The sequence below is a fragment of the Callospermophilus lateralis genome, chromosome 6, assembly GCF_048772815.1.
Source record: "Callospermophilus lateralis isolate mCalLat2 chromosome 6, mCalLat2.hap1, whole genome shotgun sequence".
Classification (NCBI taxonomy): domain Eukaryota; kingdom Metazoa; phylum Chordata; class Mammalia; order Rodentia; family Sciuridae; genus Callospermophilus; species Callospermophilus lateralis.
This window is the reverse complement of record NC_135310.1, coordinates 97,254,846-97,279,871: the sequence shown is the minus strand read 5'-3', so window position 1 is coordinate 97,279,871 and position 25,026 is coordinate 97,254,846. Positions and strand designations below refer to the sequence as shown.

The 25,026-nt window shown below is 35.1% G+C and overlaps 1 protein-coding gene across 2 annotated transcripts in view; it reads right to left on the bottom strand.

Moving 5' to 3' along the window:
• The window catches only part of Khdrbs2 (KH RNA binding domain containing, signal transduction associated 2), a 544,509-nt gene extending 519,716 nt beyond the window's left edge, over positions 1–24,793 (bottom strand). For both annotated transcript variants that reach the window (XM_076860060.2, XM_076860059.2), the window contains exon 1: positions 24,703–24,793. In XM_076860060.2, the coding sequence (XP_076716175.1) occupies positions 24,703–24,793 (91 nt within the window). The remainder of the gene's footprint in view (positions 1–24,702) is intronic.
• Between the last annotated feature and the right edge of the window lie 233 nt (positions 24,794–25,026).

Sequence of the window (25,026 nt, the reverse complement as noted above, 5' to 3'; positions counted from 1 at the left end):
TGACTTCAACACACCACTCTCTCCATTGGATAGAGCCTCCAGACAAAAGCTGAATAAAGAAACTATAGAACTCAATAACGCAATCAATAACCTAGACTTAACCGACATATATAGAATATATCAACCATCATCAAGTGGATACACGTTCTTCTCAGCAGCACATGGATCCTTCTCAAAGATACACCATATATTATGCCATGGGGAAACTCTTAGTAAATATAAAGGTGTGGAGATAATACCATGCATCTTATCTGATCATAACGAAATGAAACTGGAAATCAATGATAAAAGAAGGAGGGAAAAATCCTGCATCACCTGGAAAATGAACAATATGTTACTGAATGATCAATGGGTTACAGAAGACATAATTATTTTGAAACCCTATATTCTAATAAAATAGAAGATAGTGAAGATATCGATAAATTTCTTAAGTCATATGATTTGCCCAGATTGAGTGAGGAAGATACACACAATTTGAACAGATCAATAACAAAGGAGGAAATAGAAGAAGCCATCAAAAGACTACCAACCAAGAAAAGCCCAGGACCGGATGGATATACAGCAGAGTTTTACAAAACCTTCAAAGAAGAATTAATACCAATACTTTTCAAGTTATTTCAAGAAACAGAAAAAGAAGGAGTTCTTCCAAATTCATTCTATGAGGTCAACATCATCCTGATCCCGAAACCAGACAAAGACAATTCAAAGAAAGAAAACTACAGACCAATATCTCTAATGAAATTAGATGCAAAAATCCTCAATAAAATTGTGGCGAATCGAATACAAAAGCATATCAAAAAAATTGTGCACCATGATCAAGTAGGATTCATCCCTGGGATGCAAGGCTGGTTCAATATACGGAAATCAATAAATGTTATTCACCACATCAATAGACTCAAAGATAAGAACCACATGATCATCTCGATAGATGCAGAAAAAGCATTCGACAAAGTACAGCATCCCTTTATGTTCAAAACGCTAGAAAAACTAGGAATAACAGGAACTTACCTCAACATTGTAAAAGCTATCTATGCTCAGCCTCAGGCTAGCATCATCCTGAATGGAGAAAAACTAAAGACATTCCCTCTAAAAACTGGAACAAGACAGGGATGCCCTCACTCACCACTTCTATTCAATTTAGTTCTCGAAATACTAGCCAGAGCAATTAGACAGACAAAAGAAATTAAAGGCATAAAAATAGGAAAAGAAGAACTTAAATTATCACTATTTGTGGATGATATGATACTATATCTAACAGATACAAAAGGGTCTACAAAGAAACTACTAGAGCTAATAAATGAATTCATCAAAGTGGCAGGATATAAAATCAACATGCATGAATCAAAGGCATTCCTGTATATCAGTGATACATCTTCTGAAATGGAAATGAGGACAACTACCCCATTCACAATATCCTCAAAAAAAAAAAAAATACTTGGGAATCAACCTAACAAAAGAGGTGAAAGATTTATATAATGAAAACTACAGAACCCTAAAGAGAGAAATAGAAGAAGACCTTAGAAGATGGAAAAATATACCCTGTTCATGGATAGGCAGAACTAACATCATCAAAATGGCAATATTACCAAAAGTTCTCTATAGGTTTAATGCAATGCCAATCAAAATCCCAAAGGCATTTCTTGTAGAAATAGATAAAGCAATCATGAAATTCATATGGAAAAACAAAAGACCCAGAATAGCAAAAACAATTCTAAGCAGGAAGTGTGAATCAGGCAGTATAGTGATATCAGATTTCAAACTATAATACAGAGCAATAGTAACAAAAACAGCATGGCACTGGTACCAAAACAGGCAGGTGGACCAATGAAGGACACAGAGACCAATCCACAAAACTACAACTTTCTTATATTTGATAAAGGGGCTAAAAGCATGCAATGGAGGAAGGATAGCATCTTCAACAAATGTTGTTGGGAAAACTGGAAATTCATATGCAACAAAATGAAACTGAATCCCTTTCTCTTGCCATGCACAAAAGTTAACTCAAAATGGATCAAAGAGCTTGATATCAAATCAGAGACTCTGCACCTGATAGAAGAAAAAGTTGGCTCCGATCTACATATTGTGGGGTCAGGCTCCAAATTCCTTAATAGGACACCCATAGCACAAGAGTTAATAACAAGAATCAACAAATGGGACTTACTCAAACTAAAATGATTTTTCTCAGCAAGAGAAACAATAAGAGAGGTAAATAGGGAGCCTACATCCTGGGAACAAATTTTTATCCTCACACTTCAGATAGAGCCGTAATATCCAGAGTATACAAAGAACTCAAAAAATTAAAGAATAAGATAACAAATAACCCAATCAACAAATGGGCCAAAGACCTGAACACACACTTCTCAGAGGAGGACATACAATCAACCAACAAGTACATGAAAAAATGCTCACCATCTCTAGCAGTCAGAGAAATGCAAATCAAAACCACCCTAAGATACCATCTCACTCCAGTAAGAATGGCAGCCATTAGGAAGTCAAACAACAACAAGTGCTGGCGAGGATGTGGGGAAAGTGGTACTCTTGTACACTGCTGATGGGACTGCAAATTGGTGCAGCCAATTTGGAAAGCAGTATGGAGATTCCTGTGAAAGCTGGGAATGGAACCACCATTTGACCCAGCTATTGCCCTTCTTGGACTATTCCCTGAAGACCTTAAAATAGCATACTACAGGGATACTGCCACATCGATGTTCATAGCAGCACAATTCACAATAGCTAGACTGTGGAACCAACCCAGATGCCCTTCAATAGATGAATGGATTAAAAAAAATGTGGCATTTATACACAATGGAGTATTACGCAGCACTAAAAAATGACAAAATCATGGAATTTGCAGGAAAATGGATGGCATTACAGCAGATTATGCTAAGTGAAGCTAGCCAATGCCTAACGAACAAATGCCAAATGTCTTCTTTGATATAATGAGAGCAACTAAGAACAGAGCAGGGAGGAAGAGCAGGAGGAAAAGATTAACACTGATCAGAGACATGAGGTGGGAGGGAAAGGGAGAGAAAAGGGAAATTGCATGGAAATGGAAGGAGACCCTCATTGTTATACAAAATTACATGTAAGAGGTTGTGGGGGGAAAGGGGAAAAAAAACAAGGGAGAGAAGTAAATTACAGCAGATGGGATAGAGAGAGAAGATGGGAGGGGAGGGGAGGGGGGATAGTAGAGGATAGGAAAGGTAGAAGAATACAACAGTTGCTAATATGGCAATATGTAAATCAGTGGATGTGTAACCAATGTGTTTCTGCAATCTGTATTTGGGGTAAAAATGGGAGTTCATAACCCACTTGAATCTAAAGTATGAAATATGATATGTCAAGAGCTATGTAATGTTTTGAACAACCAATAATAAAAAATAAAAAATAAAAAATAGAGAAAAAAAAAGAAAAAAGAAATTACACATTATATAGATTCTCTCAGTCCATCTTTCCCCCTCCTGACTTTGAACTTCTCAAATATACTTTGTTTATTCCACCAAGAAGAGGCAGGAAGTATGCCCCAGGATCTGAATTCAATGTCTGATTAACTGTGGAAATACAATATTCTTTTAGTACATGACCATAGAAATGAGAATTCAGGAATCCATTCTAAATTTTCAGCACTTAACCTCACTATTGATCACATAAAATGATTATAGTTTTGTACATAACTGGGTGAATTTAACTTCAAGTGAAAATATATTAAAATACATCTGTCAGCCAAACCATTTGAGATTATATCATTTCTGTTGCTGTCAGCAAACTCAAACATTTTGTATTAATCTACATCTTGAAATAATAAAAGAAGAAATAGTTACATTTTATATTAATCTACTTTTTAAAATAATAATGCAGAAATAAAGTTAAGTGCTAAAAAATCTCTCTCAAGAACTTATAATGCAAGTGTTAACAAGCAAAGATTTATTGAAATTCATCAAATCTCAACTAACATCTAGACTAATACTATCTGAAATTCTAATATATTTCTTGTAGGCTGGGGATCTTAGTTTTAGGCAAGTGTAGTTTTATCACCCTTGTTGACTAACATTTAGCACAATGCTTGAGACATAGTTATGTTATAGGCTGATTTGAAAGTTAAGTCAAATTGATCCCATCCTGCTCAGACATCTCATCCTGCACAGAATTGGCCCTTTAAACTCAGGAGCTAATACTAGATTGCTTCCAGAGCACGTACAAAAAGCTGCCAATTCTGAGAACTTGGTGACACTTTATAATTGTGTCTTATGACTGTGCTTGCCTCTCCTGCCCCACTCCTTTGTGGTTTTTCTGTTTTTGAGTGGCTCCCTCACCCATGTTTAGTGTCTTGGGCTGCAGAACTGTCTACTTTCGGCTCCCTTAATCTCGGTCAGAATAAATACTTTGTTTTTACTTCAAAAAGACCCAAAGTTTTATTTGGAATTTTGGAACAGCGCCTTAACAGTTATACTGAGTAAATATCTGCTAAGTTAAATTATTAGAATATACTCAATATATGAAATCATCAGTTATACACATCACTGTTGAAAATAAATACACCAAACTTCATGAAACAATAATCTACTACTATATAGAAAATGTCTTCTAAAATTGTCTCTATAGAGAAAACATCTTTTTTAAATATATAGATAAAAACTAGCACCATGAATCAGATATAACCTCCCTATGTACACATATGAATACACCACAGTGACTCTCAACATCGTGTATATCCATAAGTCTGGATCCTAATTAGAATAAGATGCATCCTATGTTTGTATGAATATATTAAAATAGACTCTACTTTAATGTATAACTAAAAAGAATTTTAAAAAAATAGTGTCACTGCCAGCTTTACTTATGTCATATTGTCATGCCTACATTTAAAACACACAGGCAAGCAAGTAAAAAGCAATAGATCAAAGTTTGAATATCAGTATAAACATAAAAATAACATGAAATAAACCTGGTACTCATACACTGCCATACACTGCATTTGCCATGAAAATGCATACTTATTAGTGATGTAGAATTTTATATTCTTTTTTCCATACCACTCACAGCAAAGTGTACTTTGTTCAACCTCATTTTAAAAAGCACATTCAATGACAAATTGCTGTATTTATTCTATTTTTTTGGTTGAATGCCAGTGGAGCAGAATGATGAGGTATGATTTTTTTTTCTATACAGAAAAACCATTTATTTTTTAGAATAAGTATATACGTTATTGTACTTTTAATAAGTATATAATTAACTGAAGGATGTGGATTATTTTCAATACTTAAAAATCCATCCTCTATTTCTGACATTTACAGGATCCTGCAGTTGTTGTAATGCCCATTCATTTTCCCCATCACTTATAATTAACCATATTTCTTGAAAATATTTTTTATAATAAGAGTGACTACATATTGTCTCAATCAAATACATTTGATATATGATTAAGATCCATTGCAATGAAAACAACATTTTTGTTTAGCAGAGTGATAAATTGTTAATTGCAACCAGAATTAATATCAACTGTTTTCATATTTTAGTATCCAAAAAATAATGCTTCAGGGCTGGGGATGTAGCTCTGTAGTACAGCACCTGACTGGCATAAAAAACTTCACTCCTCCACCAGTGCAAACAGACACAGAGAATGTCTTCACAAGTACGTAACTAATGGTTTCTTTTACTTTTGAATTCAGGTTTCTTTAAATAGGAAACCAATTCTACTAAGTTTTATTACTAATTAACACTCAATAATATGTAAAAACTTGCATCAAGTCTTGAGGTAAGACTTTGCCTCATGGGTCTGGTATCTTTGCCCACAGATTAACATTTATAATTAATCCTTGCTCTAAGATAAGTTGCTCACATTTTGTGCAAGTCAGAAAATGCTTTAATTTTAGAGATATTGTGCTAACCCTCAGGATGAAAATCATAGATCATCACTGTCATTTTGCCCAATAAAAGCACCAACAGAGGCTTTTACTCTCAAAAGGTACCATCAGACACAGTTTTACACAGAATGCAATCAGAAAACATCAACAAGACATTATCATTTCAAGTCAACCTGCCTTAACGGGACAACTAAATTGGTTGTCCACCCAAGAAGATATAAACAATCTATATTCTTGATAATTACTTAAAATTATGTGACAGAAATCAGTAGCTATGAAAAATGATTGAGCTACAGCAGTTTTTTTAAACCCAAGGTGACCATTTTACTATGCTTCCTTTATAAAGCACCATATTTTAATGCACATTTTAAAAATAATAATCAGTTTTTCAATGATCTGTCAGAAGGCTTTTCCTGTAGCAGCATGTCAAACTGAAATATAATTATGTGTCCACACATCAAAAATTCTAAGACAGAGAAATACACCTATAATCCTCTTCAATTCTATGCATCCAAATATAGTGGTCACATTCCCACTTCAACAGAAAGTCAGTCCACTTGTTCTCATAGTGATTTTTCAATTTGATTTGTGACTTTTTGAAACTACAGAAGGACAAATATGGGCTATTTGGGCTATTTTCTTTCCCTTTACCTTTCTTTTCCTTTCCTTTAGCCTTCACCCTATCCTATTCCTATAGGACTCTCTTTTTTAAAAACTCATATAGAGCTGTTAACAGTTTCAAATTGTCTTCCTCTTATTGAAAAATGTGACAGCGAAATAGCTCTGCAATTCTTAAGATACTTTATAACTACTTAATTCTAACATCATTGATTGTCCATCATGTCTTCTGTCCCTACCCCTCATCAGATTATCAATTCCAACCATCTAACATGAAAAGAAATTCTAAATCACATAGGAATAAAAATGAGAAATTTACATTTTGGTTAATATCAGTAAGGAAAGGAAAACTTTTAAATGAGCTTACATTCCCAAACTATCACAGCTGAGAAGTGGTACTTAAAATTTAACTAAGAGATATATAAGGGGGGCTCCTGGACATATTGATGATGCAAGATTATAAATAAAATATTATTTTTAGATAAAATGATTTTTATTAACAAACAATAAGTTAATAAATGATAGAAAGGAAGGATAAATTAGATCACAGAAAAGACTATCTCCTGAATTCTATCCTTGCTGAAAGTAACTGTCTCCTCCAAATTACAAACCATATTTGCTAATTCATTAGCTTCCACATTAATGGGCAGAAATAATAGAATTTCCATTAACAAGTATGTGAGGTATACACCATGAGCCTGTGTGTATATGAGTGTATGTTTGAGAGTCCTTAGCCATAGTAAGTGGACTCCTTCAGATTTAATACTTAAAGAATTTTAAAAGATGGGGTGTTTAACAAAAATAAAAATGTTAATTGAGGGAAGATTAAGAAAATGAATCAGCTAAGTATTATATTTTCAGTTGCATTTAACCAACCCAAAAGTCTTCTAAAAATATCACAATAGTAAAATGAGAGATGTTGTGACTATTTCATACAAAAATTCTTTATTTTCTTTCTCAATTAGGAATGTCTTCTATTCACCTGTTCACTGCAGGCTTTCAGGTCCCAGCAGCAAACAAAAAGGCAGAGCATGGCAATGGGTCTTTTGAAACCAAAAGAAAAGACTGTCACTCCCAAACTACCAGCTATTTCCTATTTGAATACAAACATACCATTTGAAGTAATTCATTTAGCTTTTTCTAAAGGCACCTTGTGTAACCTTGCAAGTGGTGATTTGTAATGTGGCAGGCTGTTATCAGGCAGCTACAATATTTTACTTCACCTCAATAAAAAGCAGTGTTATTCTAAAGTTCATTCATACAGAAACATTTCAGGGGAGATACTCTCCAAACCTAATTCATGTTCATCCATTTGTTGTTTGAAGGGGTGGGAGGAAGCTGCATAGACAATCATCTTCCTCCTTTCTTGGTTGAATTATTTCTAAGCAAGAAGAACCGTCACATGGTTTATTTGTTCAACATAGCCAAAAAAGGATTATAGACAATGCTACATCATAACATCCCATGCACTGCAAGTCTGCACTCGTCCTCTCCATCTCCTTTTGGCTCAATGTATATCCACTCATCTTCCAATAGACAGTGGCCACTACATTTATTGCTAGAAGGCCATGCCTGGCTATCAGAATCTACCTTTTTGCCCCCTAAATAAGCTTAACTATTGGGGAAGCAATGTCTCCAAGGAGCCGCTTTCCACCTGTGGCTGAGGAGATTGGGGTAAATGCCCTGGGTCCCTCACCTTTCAACGTGTGTATGTTTTACAGTGGATCCCCCAATTTCCCAATGTGAATTAGGACCAACTGCCTATAATGGTAACTTGCTTATAAATGAACGCTTTGTTACCCAGTTCTTCCAAGTCTCACTTCCCAATTTCCTGAAATCAATTCCAAAGTAACTTACTTGCACTTCAAGCCATTTAGCTCAAGAGAACACTCACTGTAAACACCATGCACCTATTGCTAAGTAAGTCTGGATCTCACTTCAGCCAAAATTAATAAAGGAAACACTAAGATACATAATTATTCTAACAATCCACAAAAATGAAGATGTCAACACAGAATGGCTATATTCTTTGTCCTTCTTACTTTGATCTTCGAGGACCAGTGAAATTTGAAAAGGAAATATTTTAGATAATGATGTACATTATGCACAGACTTTTTAATTAGTACATAATTACATTTAAAATAAAATGTCTACTTTTTGGAAATTAATAAAGTTCTTTTTTCATTTTAGTTAATGTCACTGCTGGTAATTAGGAGTAGTGGAAGCTAGTTCTTTTAATGTCAGCTTTTAGGAGAAACCAAACTAAAACATTTTAAGAGATTGCTATTATTGGAGGATAAGTTCTGTTTTCCTGTAGTCAAAATTCTTTAGACTGCAAATAATAATAAATTGCAGTCATATGACCAGAAAAGAGATTTACTGTATAGCTAGATGACTACAGTAATTATACAATGTTGTATACTTGAGAAACGTAAAGAAAGTATGCGTTAAGTGTTCTCATCACAAAAAAAAAAAAAAAAAAAAAAAAAAGGATGATGATGTGAGGTAATGTGTCCGTTAACTAGCTGGTATAACAACCCCACAATACATATCTACTTCAGAACATCATGTAGTATGTGATGAAAACACTGTTATCTATCACTTTATAATAGATAATTTTTTTTAAGATATTGAGTATAGCAATCGGTATCAAAATAAGGAAGAAAATAAAAAGAAAAACATGACAAATCTATTAAAACTTTTGCAGTTTCTCAAGAGTACCAGGTTGGCTGGGTTCCTTGAAAGGCCAGAGGCAACCAGGAAAATTCTCAGTCACTGTGGCCTCATTCTATACATCTGTTTTGTTCTGTCTGAAAACTGGGCCTACAATTCCAGAGAGTTCATATTTTCCCTGTATAAGAGATGAGCCCAAATTGTTTTTCTTCCTCTCGATTTTAATGCCAAATTCTCACCAGAGTCCCGTGGCTGCTCTGATCTTCATTCAGGTGAACAATGGTCTGAAATACAAGCCACAAAGAAGGGGCTGGGATTCTAAAAACAATCAAAACAAACTTAGAGAATCCCCTAAAATATCAATTATATAATGGCATCAGTTACTAGGGACTAGACAGTGAATTGCATGGAAGACAGTGGTTACTTCTAATTCTACCTGGGAGTGCTCAAAATGAGCTCCTAATGATAAACTCTAGATGCACCAGAGACATTATTCTCACTTATTCTCCCATGTGGAACTTTAACTATTGTTGTAAATGTTTGATAGGTTCATAAGAGATACTTTTAGTGATTTTTATATTTCAAATACCCTTAATATCAAATCATACATTTGAACATTGTGTTTTTAGATGAATTTTAAAATTGCTTTTCATTTATAGTAACTGAAGGAATTGTTGACCAACACTATAAAATTGTAAAAAAAAGAAAAATAAATAAACCCACAATTTTACTTGGACATTCATAAGTCATATAGCCAAAATTCTCATTTCCAAGAAAATATTAATATATAGTCTTTGAGGAAAACAAAGTACTTTTCCTTTTCTCAAAACTTTCTACAGGAGGTTCTAAATACTCCTGTGAAAACATATTTTAGAACTTCATCTTTCAATATCAGTTTATGGCATCTAAATCTATTTTTCCTACTGTCCAAAATGCAAAGGAAAATTTTCCACTACAAGCTTACTTCTAAGCTGTATAATACAAGTTCATTTTCCTCCAGGGGTATTAGCCTCCCCACCTGTACAGACCCACTTCTCTGAGAATTACCTTGTCAGATGCCAGCACTGACATTTCCTGTCGGTATGGATCACTGTTAAATCTTCTTTTTGGTTGCTAGTGTTGACATGATGAGTACATACGTGTTTACTGAATGAATAGTGGTTTGGTACCTGTGCTTTAGGGATGAGTGTAAAGTCACCAGTCACTTACGCCCTCGAGCAATTTCAAAAACTTTATGTCACATTTCAGGATGATAGCAATGCTGGCAGTTAACATGCCAGTAAAGATCAAGAGATAAAAATTGGTTATCTCTGCCAATGCAGATGTAGGTTTAAGTTGTTAGTCAATAAGTATTATTTGCTTAACTAACATGAGGATACCAATTTTGTTCCTATGCAACATAGTTTTTCTTGCAAAAACAGAAAAGTATATAAACATCTATCTAAAATTACATGGTACTTTCTAATGGAAATGGCTATTTTCCTTTATCTTTTTGATTACCACAACTTTCTTTGTTACTCAAGACAGTGCAATGCTTAATTTTACTATGCATTACTATTGCTCATTTGCAGAAAATGCCTAATTTCTTCATTGGAAGAATGATATACTTGTCAAATTCAGTGAATACCAAGGCCTCTAAGATGGCTTGTGTTCTTTTCAGTTATGGAAAGTGAAATATGTTCATATTTCCTGCAAAGATTGTTTTAAATTAAGGCAACAATGTTATACAATTATGTATAAGTTTAAAGTTCAGCAGAAACACATTATCCTTAACAATCCCAAGGTAATCAGTGTTTCCTTCCCTACTGAAACAAATATATGAAGATGGGTATTGGTAGGAAATTTACATATCATTAAAATCTTCATTTTGCTCTGTTTTATGTATTGAAACATGGGTTCATTGTGTCTACACTATGTTTTGCTGCACTTTAAACAGAACATGGAGCAAAGAAAAATGTTTAGTACATGATGATGGAACAATTGAATATTCAAATCTTAAAATAAAGAATGTAACCCTGTCTTGACACTCATACAAAAAATAATTCTAGACGGAACATGAACTTACATTTAAAAGCAAAAGCTAAAACTACAGATTTTCCAAAGAAAACATTGAGGATAACTCTGTGACCTTGAGATAGGCAAAGATTTCCTAGAGAAGGCAAAAACTGCACAAAACATAAAGAAAAAAATGTTAAATTGGACTTCAACAAAATTAATAACTTCTGCTCTTCAAAAAGACACTTAAGAAATTAAAAAGCTAAGCCACATATTGGAGGAAAGTATCTGCAATGCACATACTTAACAACAGATGCAAATCCAGAATGTAGGAATAACTCCCCAAACAATAAAAGACCAACAGTCCAATTAAAATATGCCAATGTTCCAAGTGATCATTTCAAATAAGAAAATACATATAAATGGTTAAAAAAAAGCACACGAAAATATGCTTAGCATAATTATCAAGGAAATGCAAATCATATCAAAATGGATTCTACTGCCATATAATACTAAAAAGAACTAATAAATAAAATTCATAAAGCAGAAAAAAAAGTAAGTTCCCACATTAAACCATTAGAATGTGTTACTACTAAACACTTTGAACTTGAAATGCTGAAAAGGAAGTGCAACAATCAGAATTTTCATACATCACTGGTCAGCAACACTAAGAAAATGAGCAACATCGAAGCAGAAGGGATGGAGAACAAACAGGGCAGAGTACAGAAGTGAGGTTGCCACTTAAAATAAGGAAAAGAAACAATAACATGCCAGTGATATATTTTCTTAGTTGCAAAATAATAGTGTCCCTTTTATATTTGAGAAAAAGGAAGCATACAGAGGTTAAAGTCACCCACCAAAAATAATACAGTTCTGTAATTAATAGGAACAGAATAACACCTATGCTTTTAACCCCTGTGCCCAAAAGCCTCTCTTATCCTATTTTCTGCTTCTATTTGTTAAATTGCACACAGTTGCTATTTTTTTTTGTAGGTCAAAGTGGTGAAATATTGTCAATTTTGTACAGTTCCACATATTGATCACACATTATATAATGATCAAATTAGTTCTTCCTCCCACAGGAAGTCAAAGTTCTCATGAGAGTTTTCCAATTTCATTCTCTCACAATCTCACTTTCTAATCACTTACCAACCTGCAGAAAAATGGGATCTCCTCCAACTTCTCTTTCAATCAGTTCTTGGTTGCCAGATTCATTGGAGTTTTCTAAACCTTGTCTTACTTGATCTATGATATTTGATCACACTAACCAAATCCTTCTTTCTTCAAATACCTTATCTGAAGGTATTTGATCCTTCTACATATGTTCTAAAACTTTTAGTCAACTCTGCAGATATTTTTCTTCTTTCTCTTAAATACTGATGTTCCTTGAGGTTTTGCCCCATGTCTCCTTCATACTGACTCCATATGCTCTCTAAAAGTGACCTCTTCTATTCCCAAGGTCTTCTTTTATCACCTGGATGCTGATAAAACCTAAACCATTCCATCCAGCACAGATCTTGTTCCAAACATCACCACCTACATTTTTACTTCAGCCTCCATAGACCCTTCAATGTCTATTCAACTGAACTCAGCTCTAACAGTCTTTTAATTAATATCTCAGTATTGACACAATTAAACCAATTATCAAGTTACACCCTAGACAGCAGCCTTGACCATCCTTTATTTTTCATACCCTCTATCCAATTGAATCCTTTACATTGTACTTACAAATTTATATTAGCTCTGTCCATTTTTCCCTGACTGTACTCCATTATTTGAATTCAGGTCTCCATGACTTTTAACCTGGCTTGCTGCTCTAACCACCAAATGGCCTCTCTTATATCTGTTCAATCCAGTTTCCAACAATGTAGCCACATGGTGCTTTAAATGAAACTCTTTTCACATTTTCCCCCTTTTGAAACCTTTAAATGATTTACCATGCCTTTTAGCATAAAGTCTAAAGTCCTTAACACAGTTCACAAGGTATGTGTGATAAACTTCCACCATTCAGAAAGACAGCAAAATGAATCAGATTTAAATTTCATATGTTCATATATGAATACATGACCAGCGCAATTCCACGTCATGTACAAACACAAAAATGGGAAGTTGTACTCTATGTACGTATGATATGTCAAAATATATTCCATTGCCATGTATAACTAAAAAAGAACAAATAAAAAATTTAAAACCAACAACAAAAAACTTCCAACATTCTATTTAATCCACTTTTCTTGATTCTTTACTTTTTATGGTATGTCCAAGCATACTTAACTTCTACCTATCTGAAAAAAAAAAAAAAAAAAAAGTTTTCTTTCTTGCCAGACTTTGGAGGTATTTTTTTTTTTCTATATCCATGTATAATTCTTCCAGATTACAGTTCTGAATCCTGGCCATATTGCACATATTGTCAGATTTCAACCAACACAACCCGTCCTACTGAAGCCTCTCATGATCTCCATGGATTCCTTTAAGTGACCTACTCAGCACTCCTAAAGTATCTTCTTCCCTTATCATTGTACTTCATGGATTCTATGAAAACCACTTATTTAATTGCTTGTATCTCCTCCCTTCTTCCATAAATAAAAGTCTGAGAGAGTAATGAAAATCAGATAGTAAGAACCAAAGTGACCAAGTCTGTACTGTTGTTCAATTCCCTAGTCTAGTACATGCTTAATGCACATACAGTAGTATTACCCATACATAAGTATGTACATATTCTACTTATTTTACTCAAAAAGAAATCATTTATCTTGTTGCAGCTCATTCCAAATACTTAGCATTTCATCTAACTCTGTTAAATTGCTTTTAATAATCATAATATTTTATTCTACCAGATTTCCTTTCTGCGGCTATTAAATCATTTCCAAACTTGCACCAACTTTGGAATCCCAGCTTAATGCACTGCCATCTATCATCCTGCAATCCGTTCCAAAGCAATGTCATACGATAAAATCCCATCTGTCTCCGCATACCAAGTATACTTTCTTCTTCACGCAATTCCTTAAAGGGCCTGACCCTCTCCTTCCACCAGGTCTTGAATGGATAAAAAGGTAGCTTCTACTCTTTATGTGTAGAAAAAGAAACAGACTCTGGAGGCATGGATGATCCGTATTCCAACTTCACGCTTAAATTTCTGCACTGGTAAAATGTACATGCCTAACCATATCATAATAAAAGTATTCTCTTATTGATTTAATCATCTACTATTTACATTGCAAAGTCTTGTTTTATATAGTGAATGTATCCTTCCATATAAAATCTAATGCCATAAATTTCCTGGAAAAATTATTTTAGAGGGAACAATAAATTCTACAGTTACACAGTTATTTAATTCTTCAAAAAGTTTTTCAAAGGAAGATTTTTCTCTCCCCTTAAACAAGTAACATTCTTCCATAATTTTAATATGTCATTGTCTAGTGGCTGAGTTTGACACTTTCTCAAACTTTCATTGGACACTTACCTAACCTCTGATATATTGTGTTTTTAAAAATCCAAATTTATTATGCTACACTCTAATCTGTTTATCTTTTCTCATAGCATAGGGACAGTACTACTTGCCTTTTATAATGCAATGTAAGGACTTAAACAAGAATATGCTTCATGAAAGGGACTATTACTATAGTCATCCCTTTTCTTCTCAAAATGAAACACACTTCTACTTCAACCTCTTTACTGTGTTTCTGTCAAAGAGGCTCCCTCTCCTGAGTTGCAGTCATGGCCCGACATTATTTAACACACAATTCTGGGAACCTGATAAAATTATCTATACTCTAGTGAAAACACACTTCTTCTGCTGTTTTGTAAGAAGAGTCAAGTCTAATCTTCAATGTTCAAAGGAAATGGGCATCAACTGTGTCATTTCTGATAACAGTACAATAACACTAGCCAATCTGTTTCCAAGTTATTAAATCCTAACATCTCAGAGCCTATAGATAACATTTAAATCAAGCCACGTTGTCAGACAAAATGTGAAATCTGCTCACTTTCAAATGTTAAACAAAACCTGCAATGCTTCAAAACACAAAAGATCCTAGAGTTCCTCTTTGTTTTTAGAAGAATTCAGCAAATGTAAGCAGTTCTTTAAAAAACATGAAAATAAAAATGCCTCAGCAAATCACAAAGTTTTCCAATCCTTTTTCTGGATTAAAAAGAAAAAATGCCTGAACTGTTCCCCTGTGCCCCTGTCTCAGAAACAACAATCAATATGAGGTGTTCAGAAAATGCAGGCTGTCTCCACCATACTCAACCTGAATCTATATCTGGGTAAAAAACAGCCCCCACTTATCAATCTACTTCACTTGTGTATACCATACTTATGATATTCTGTGGTAATGATCCAGCACCTGCACTGGCAAACATGTTTCAGAAGTTAACAGCAACAATAATATTGGTCTCCTAGACAAACTCTGCATATTAATATCTGGCCTTATGATACAAATGACTGTTTTTTTTAAAAAAAAGTTAATGATGGAGCACAAGGATGCTTGGCCATAATTTCTCAAATATTGGACAAAAAAATATGCAATCATTACAAGTTTGAATTTAAGAACATGAGGAAATCACATTGCATGGATACGTTCAGATCTAAATTTGGGAGGTCAACTGCTAGCCATTAATCTAGAAAACAAACCTATGGGGCTGGGGTTGTGGCTCAGCGACAGAGTGCTTGCCTAGCAAGTGTGAGGCGCTGGGTTCGATCCTCAACACCACATAAAAATAAATAAATAAATAAAGATATTGTGTTCAACTACAACTAAAAAATAAATATTAAAAAAATAATAATAAAGAAAAAGCAAACCTATTTGTATACCATTCTTATTTTGCTGGAATTCAACATTTGTAAAAACAAGGATATTTCAATCTAAAAATAGATGATATTTGACAGTGTTTATAGCTTTAACAAAACAGACAGTGTTAGAATATAATTTCAATTTTGTCTTATATACAGATTAAAGAGAGAGAGAGAGAGAGAGAGAGAGAGAGAGAAAGTCAAATCTAGAGATCAAACAAAGAAGTACGTAAAGAAAGCTTAGCTAGTTCCAAGAATTTCCAAAAACTCCATCTAAATCTTAGTTCCTTCACTTCTCCAGCTGCTCTACCAATAAAGAGCTTCCCTCCAGACTCTGTATTTAAGAAGAAATAGAAAACAATGATCAACTTTGTTCCCCTTCGTTTCCACTCTTAGGTACTGTGCCAAAATTAAAAAAAAAAAAAAATTGAAAATGAGAGAAAACCATGTGGCCCTTATCCACATGGATTTATCTTGATACTGCCCATGCGTGTAGAGATACTTAATAAAATATTTATGAATAAGGCAAAATATATATAGTTATTAGGAAATCTTATCAAGAAATAAAACAAGTGATGGGGACTGGATGTTACATATAAATAAGAGAGAACTTTCTGGAAGGTGGACTGAGTGGGTATTACAAGATGCAGATCCAGACCCAGGAGTGATTTTCTTATATTTTCTTTGTTGTTATAAATGCTAGACTTGGTGCTGTAAAATCTAGGTGTGGTGGTACATGGCTCCTCCAGAGGCTAAGACAGGGAAATCACAAGTTCAAGCCCAGCCTCAGCAACTTAGTGAGACCCTGTCTCAATATACAAAATAAAATAAAAAGGGCTAAGATGTATACAACCAAAGATATGAAAAATTGTGCTCTATATATGCAATAAGAATTGTAATGCATTCTGCTATCACATAAAAAGGGGGGGCTAAGTATGTAACTTACTGGCAGAACAGAACACCTCTGGGTTCCCCAGTACAAAAAAAAAGTGGCAATCCAAAAAAGTAGCAGAAGCAGCGCACACACACACACACACACCCCTACTCTTTCTAGCCAAATATTAGAAAAAAAAAAGGGCAACCTAGCAAAACAAAACAGTTTGAGAGCAAACATCCTTATCCAGTGAAAACAAAAACAAAAAAGTTGCATTTCCTGCTCACAGCAGTCAAGAGAGGTTAAGCATGGAGTCTAAACTTCCAGTCTCTCCCAGAGGTCACCAGGGGTAGACAACCATGGTATCTATGATATACCCTCTGGTATCTAAGAATAAATGAGGAATAGGAATTTCATGTCTGCCTACCAGTAAGGAGGCCTCCTGCAGGGTCAGTGGAGGCCACCTGGAGATCTTGAACTTCTACTCTCATGAGCAGCAGTAAGGCACCTCTCTCTCTCCAAACCAGGGTAACAACAAAAGCACTCACCATGATCCACTAAAAATGAAGCCTAGCCATCCCTCTTGGTGTTAGGCAAAAGCCACACAGGAAAAATTAGTATGTGATGCTCAACCCCCAAGTCAGAGAGAGGGCAATGGATGCCTGTGGGGAGTATGGATATTCACCTCCACCTGAAAGTAGAAATGGGGAGTCCCCCAGCTGTTACAACAGTGTCACACGAAGTCTGCTAGAAATAAATGTGTAAATGAAATCCATAGTGTGATAACATAAGACTGAAAATGTCCAGGATAAAATTGAAAATCACATGTTATATACCAAGAACTAGGAAAGCCTCACTTGAATGACAAAAGACAATCTACAGATGCCAGCACAAGTTGGAATTATATGACAAGGATTTTTATGCAATTGTAACAGAAATACTACCACAGGTAACAAGTGTCATACTTGGAACAAGTGAAAAAGCACAGTCTTAGCAAATAAATAAAAGATCTGAAGAAGAACCAAATAGAAAATTAAGAATTAGGAAATATAATAAATGATTTTTAAAAAAAAAAATTCTATGAGATAGACTCAGTAGCAGCAGTGAGAGAGCAGCCGACAGAATCAGTCCACTTAAAATAGAACATTAGAATTACCCAAACTAAACAACAAGGAAATAAATGGACAGAAACTCCAAGGCCTTCTCATAGTATAGCCAAAGATCTAACCTTTTTTCCATCAACATCCAAAAAGGGAAAAAAAGAAAAGGTGATACTGAAAAATTACTTCAAATGGTTGAAAACAATGGGAAGAAGAGTAGGTACGATTTTGAAGGAGGAAGACATTTGTGGAGGTAGAATGATTTTATGTGTTGATAGAAATAACAAGTCACATATATTACACACATGATAAAATTACATGTATACATTGTATCAGGGCCACTTTCTTGGTTTGTATATCAAATGATAGTAATCCAAGATACAGAAGAGGAAAATAGGAATTCTCTGTACCATCTTTGCAATCTCCTATGGATACATAATTATTTCAAAATAAGTGAAAATGAGTGAATGGAAATATCACAGTTTATCCCATTAATTTGCACAACTAAATGTGTTAATAATTATAATAATTAAAAAATCTCTTCCCCCCCAAATGAATGGAGACTTTCAATGTGGTTCCTTGTGGTTCTGAAGTAAGCAATGATAACATATAACTAAACAGTCACAGAATTCCTGGTATTTTATTTATGAAGATATCTTCTAAATACATAGTAGGAGAAAGGAAAAATACAAGACTGACATGATTCACTTAATAATCATTATTAAAGCCTTCTACAAATGAGAATGAAGGCAGGAATTAAGGATTCTGAGACAGAAGTCATATTTCTGGCCCTCAAGCTTAAAGGGAGACTGACAAGATCAAACAGAATTACATGTTTCAGTGTAGCAGTGGAAAGGTCAAGAAGGAGAAAAACAGAGGTTCATTTAATCCATAATGAATAAGATGAGGAAGTCATTATGACAGTTCACAGCATGGGCAACACCTTAGATAAGGGGAGAGGCAGACAAAAGGGGAGGCTGCTACATGTAAGTCAGGTTCCAAGAGATAGCACAGAGGCCCACAGGAGGCAGGTCCCAAAGTCTGAAGGAGAAAAGCCTTTCAGGCCTCCACTGAGCAGCACCATATGCCAGACACGGCGATAAGCACTGGGCTCTTCTCAAGGGGTTTCCAGCCTAGTGAGAGAGGCAGGCCTGACCTAGCAATCGTGAAATGATGACAGCATGGACAGTGATCTAGAGCTGTTTGCTATAAGAAGAGGGAAAAGAAACATATCTAGCTTTGTGTGAACAGAGCAGGGTTTTGAGAGTGAACTATAAGTACTTTGTTTTTTTGTCTGAGATAAATTAGAAAGGGCCAACAGAAAAGTCTGGAAAGGTGGGTAGGTTGTAAGAATGTCAAGGAGTATCAAAGACACCCTGCAGGAAATGGGAGTTATTCACATGGGTGACAAGATGAGACTGTAATTTTGAATGATTCTATCTGAAATCACTGTGTATATTGGGGTGGAGAAGACAGGGATAGAGGATGGTCATAGAAGAAATTAGAAAAAGCAGTATCTGGTGTTTAGAAGCCCAGTGAGAAGGAAATAAATTAGAAAAATATCAACAGTGGAAAGTATGACTAGGAGGCATGAGGAGAGGTTGGGAAACTTTTATTAGCTTTGAAATGAGGAGATGATTCTGTCACTTAGAATTACCTATCTCAGGACAGCGATGAAGGCACAGCAGACTGTTTTAAAGAAGAAAGTTATGAGAGCAAGAAAGCTAGTATGGACTAATGCTATCAGAAGCTTAAAGGAAACCGGGGAGGGTAAGCATCATGAAAGATTAATTTTACTCCTTTTGCAAGTGAACCACATATTTGGGTTTTTTAAGGTATTCCAACTGGATCACATTGACAGGATGCTACAAAAAAAAAATGCATAGGTTGGAAGAACTTGGAAATACAAAGAAAGGTTATAACTACAGAATGAGTCGAACAACATGAGGGTCAAGGACATGGATGAACATTGAATAAAAAGGAAGTATTCAGTCTACTGAGAACGAAAGGCAGTGAGAGGGTGGGCAGGGAAGGTTGAGAAGCACCAGAAAAGACATATTCATTTTCCTGAATAAAATAGACAGTGAAATCATCTGTTGAGACATGTGGGTTTAAGAGGAGACCTAGGAGGTCTGGAATTACCCCTGAAAGAAACAGGATCTGGGCTACTCAAACTCAAGATAAAGCCTGACAGGTGACCATTCACTAGGGAACATGATATTTTAAAAACCCTCAAGGAATCATTTTTCACAAGGTAATTTCTTTCTTAATTTGGTTTATGAGTTCAAATTTTACACAGCAGTGATTCAAAGGGTAAGGCAGTGCTTATTTTCCTACAAGAGCTAGCTTCTAATTGAGGTCAAGTCCACAGTGACACTAAGATAAAGGAAAATCGTAAAATAATTATACTTATATAATTTCCGCTTGTATTTCTGTAGTATTTGTATAAAATGCTGCTTGTATTATCCCAAGCAGAATTTTTTAACCTTAAAAGAATCCTGCCTGGTAGGTATTACATCTTTTGTTGTGTAGACAAAAAAAAAAAAATTGAGTATCAGAGAGGAGAAAAATGACACGTCCAATGTTTTACAGAAAGTAGAAATGTCAACATTCAATCCCAAGTGTTTTGCTTGCTAAACAGAACTTTTCCACTATACCATATATTTGTTTTAAATGCATATCTAAGATAACTGAAATTTAATCCAGGTTTGTTTTGTATTTAAGAAACATTAGTAATATTGCCCTGAATCTACTGAGAAAAAGACTACATTCATCAAGAAAAAAGTCAACTTAAAGAGTTCTATTAATTTTATCCCAAACTGGTTTTATATCAGGTACCAATAAATTACCTAACTTAAGAATTTGTCAACATTTATTAAAAATATTTTAGGCACACAATATAAACTTTAAAATGGTCCTTTGGAGAATTTAAATGTGGTGAAGTCACTACAAATACATTTGTAATATGTATTAACCTCTGCTGTCATGTTTTAAAGGGCTCAGACATCTACAAAAATGAAGATCTAGCCTGGATATCATCAAAATTTACAAACAGTGCCCTGGGTGTTTAAAAAATTTTTTGAAGTGCTGGAATATTTGGCAATATTTGATTTCATCATACCATGTGTTAACCAAAACTCTGAGCAGTATACAAATGTTTGTAAGGAATCTAAGGTAGGAGACAAGCACAGTGGCACAATTCTATATTGAGTCTGAAGGCTGAGGCAGGATGATGGCAAGTTCCAGGGCAGCCTTGGAAACTTAGGGCAACCCTGTCCCAAAACTGAAAAATAAAAAGAGCCAGGGATGTAGCTCAGTAGTAAAGCACCCCGTTCAATCCCCAATACCAAAAAAAAAAAAAAAAAAAAAAAAGATAGCAAAGGAATTCAGACTAGGAAGTCTTAGAAATTAATAATGCTCCTAGAATTACTGTAACTAAATCTATAAATTTGAACTTATCTATGTCTATCGGCAGTGATGACTTACTGCAAATAAGAATATTTTCATACACATACATTTTTGGGCCCAAGACTTGATAATAGTTCAATAGACTGAAGAATATAAATGTATGCAGCACCCGAAATAATGTGTATGTCTCAAATTACATTATAGTGTGATGAATGAATTATTAATTATCAAACTAGGAACAAATGAAAAAAGTTTCAAGAATATGCAGACATTAATTTTTATGTTCTGAATATACAAACACCCTTCCTGTACATCAGCAGTAATCTGGAACTTAATTAGAATTGCAAAAAAATGTACAGATCATGTAGTCCAGCTCCTTAATTTGAGAGACAAGGACACTGGACCCAGGGAAGGGAAGCTTACCAAGATTCAGTTTAGGTAAAAGTGGAATTAAAATCCAGGTATCTGGACTCAGAGTTTAATGCATTTCCCAGAAGTAGCATAGATATAAATAACCTCATGTAATTTCATCTGGCAAGCAAATTCAGAAGCGCAGTAGAACTTAAGAATCATGCTGAGTTCGCTGTTTTATCATATGCAAAAACACCTTCTATAATAAATGGATAACTAAATAACATTATAATTACAGGAGGAAAATTATTTTAACTAATCACACACTTTGAAAACACTCTCTAAAGCACATTCTTCAAGATCTCTTCTAAGTAACAAATACATAAATTGTTCAGTTTTTTTCCCAGCAGTGTTCTCAGAATCATCTCTACTGAAATCTTAACACAAAAAAAGTAAAATACAACAAAATAACCAAGAAACTAGTACTTTTAACCTCATGGCCTTCAATTCTAAATGAAGCAGTCCCAAAGGTGCACTGATTTGCATCTATCTCCAATCAAAAAGCAAAACAAAATCACTGTAGAAACTCGTTGGTTTATATCACATTGCCCTTATATGTATTAGCTTCTGGAAAATCATTCGAAAGAACTGAATCATCTGGATCATTTTTATTACTCACTCAGTCTTGAGACTGTCTGCACAGTACTGACTGAAATGTACTTCAGTGTGCACCTTTCTTCCAAATGAATATCTATGTCAGGTTTATTTATAGCCACTGCCTTCAATCAGTGCATTTCCAAGTATGAGAAATAAAATAATCTCAACAATCTTCTACAGAGACCTGAAACAAAACCTAGAAATCTTGGCAAACTGCCTTTGAAAATATAATGAAAAATCTATAACATAAAATATACACTAAGATTCACTGAGCTTCCAAAGAACACTCACCTTATATTCTTTAATAAACACATAAAGTTCCCCAGGTACAATTAGAGAAGAAATTTAAACCTTAAGCATCCTTTAGCATAACTCTTTATGTACTGTAAGATTATAATCATCATCTCCTTCATTCTCTTTTCCTTATTATGATTTCTCTGAAATTTGGGCACCTTCTTTGTTTCTTACTTAGATGCTTTTCTGTTTAGGAGCTTTCCTCCTAATTCTTTACAAAAGCAGGACATGCTTCCCCCTGCTGGGAAAAAATTAAATTACAGGGTACATCAGAATGGTCCTAAGTATGAAGAAATCAAGTTCGGTAGAAAAGAAAAAATGTTAAAAGAGCCAGGTGCACAGTCTTCTCTACTGTTTTACCAGTTGCAGAAATAAATATGTCCTCCACTCTCTGAAGAGTTTCTCTTACGCATCTTGATAATTTGGCAGTTTTCAGGTACAAAAACTCACATTAATGACTGATGAATCAGTCATTGAGTCAGCTGTCCCAAAGCAAACTCCAATTAGCAGATAATAAAAAATTATCAATTTGTAACTTTTTTTTGCACTTTAAAGACATTATATGCTAAATGAAGACACTGGAAAATAGTGAAGTAAACAGACAGCTGAGTTGCATTTTTAATCATTTTTAACAATTGTAAGCCTTCATTAACTCATGCTTCAGTATTCCTATTATTTTTATGTAGCTGTCTTTAAAAAGGAGACATAGAGTTTAGTTTTTTAATCGACTTTACTTTCCACTTTAATTCCTATGCTTTTATATTCAGTAATCAAGAAAGTAACCAGCATAATTGCATTTTACTCTCAATCACTTTACAAAACCAGCCCTTTCCTTGAAAACAGTTCAGCTATTTCACATGTTCCATATTCTGATTATAATTTTTTCCTATTTAGCATGCAAACATTTTGCTTTTAGTATAAATAACATCCATCAGTAAAATATAAAAATAAAGCTAATGTCTTATAAATCATATGTGGAGAATAATTTTTCCTTCCATGTACAACTAAGACTCAAAAAAAATTATATTAATGCAGAGGAGCTGGAGTAAAGGAAGTTGTCACTTTTAGTTTTGTGGTAGGTAAGTCCATAACAACCCAAGATACAAAACACACTGAAGCCAATTTGATGATGAAGCAATTCATTATTAATGAAGCATTCATCCCCCCAAATCTGCAATTGTTTTTAAAAAGGCATGTGTAGATTACTACAGATATAAGCAGTGTCTTTAATAGTTAGTCATTATTTCAATATAAATTGAGTAATTTGGGATAATATTTGTTATACAGAAGTTTGTGTGTGTGTGTGTGTGTGTGTGTGTGTGTCTGTGTGTGTGTGTGTGTGTGTGAGCGCGTGCGCCTTTTTTTAAAAAAAACCTTTCAAAGCAAAGCAAAAGGCAATACATATATGTTCCTCTGGGAATGGAATCTCCTTCAACATTACAGGTACACAAAAGAAAATGCACACTTGGTAGAACAGTTGATCAATTATGGAGTGTTCCCAGGGACCAATATCTGGCAGAGTACCCAATCATCACACTTCAAATAAATGTATAAGCACTTTAGTCTCTGCTTACCACCTTCACATAAATACACGATCATGGATAGTTTCATCTTGATTAAATCTATGACTTTCCATAGAAAAGACTTTGATTAAAGGGTATCCAAATCACTTCCCAATTGCAGCAGGGGTGGGGGGAGCGGGAAACTGATCCGTAGCAAAGAAGCTCTTAGAACACTACATTGATCACTATTTACTTCCAAACTGATTTCCCTTCCTTCCCTAAGCGAAGTAGACCGTGTAACACTTTATGCTTTTCCCCTCCCTTGGTCAATGAGCCTAACAGGTCACAGAATCTTGTAGCTTTGGTCTTCCCCAAATTAAGACATAGAGAAGGAGCACTGCTGCCCTCCCCAAGAACAGGTTCGTCTTCCTGAGCTGGGAAGCCAGCATCTTCAGGGAGGACACTTTCTGCGAAGGCTAAGAAAGGCGTCCCTCCCCAACTTCACTCCCCTAATCAAGCCGCGGGGAAGATGGGCAGCCGACGGTTTGTGCCCATCCATAGGGGCTAGTCCTACCTTCGGCCAAAAGGCGCGATGCATGCACAAAAGATGGATCCAGGCTATCTTTCTCTGCCATCAGCTCAGGCAAATATTTCTCCTCTTCCATAGCGCGGACTTCGGACCGTCCCCGGGCGAAGCGCGAGGTTTCGCTCGCTTGGACGCAGGGTCGCCGGGCAGCGCCTAGCTCCCGCGCGGCTCCGCCTCCGCCGCTGCAAAGGGATCTCTGCGCGTCTTCACTGGCCCATGCACCGAGTGCCTGCTACTCCCGCCGTCGGGCTGCGCGGCCCCGCGCCCACACCTACCGGTCCCTTCCGTCGTCCCTCGCTCGCGCTGAGCCTC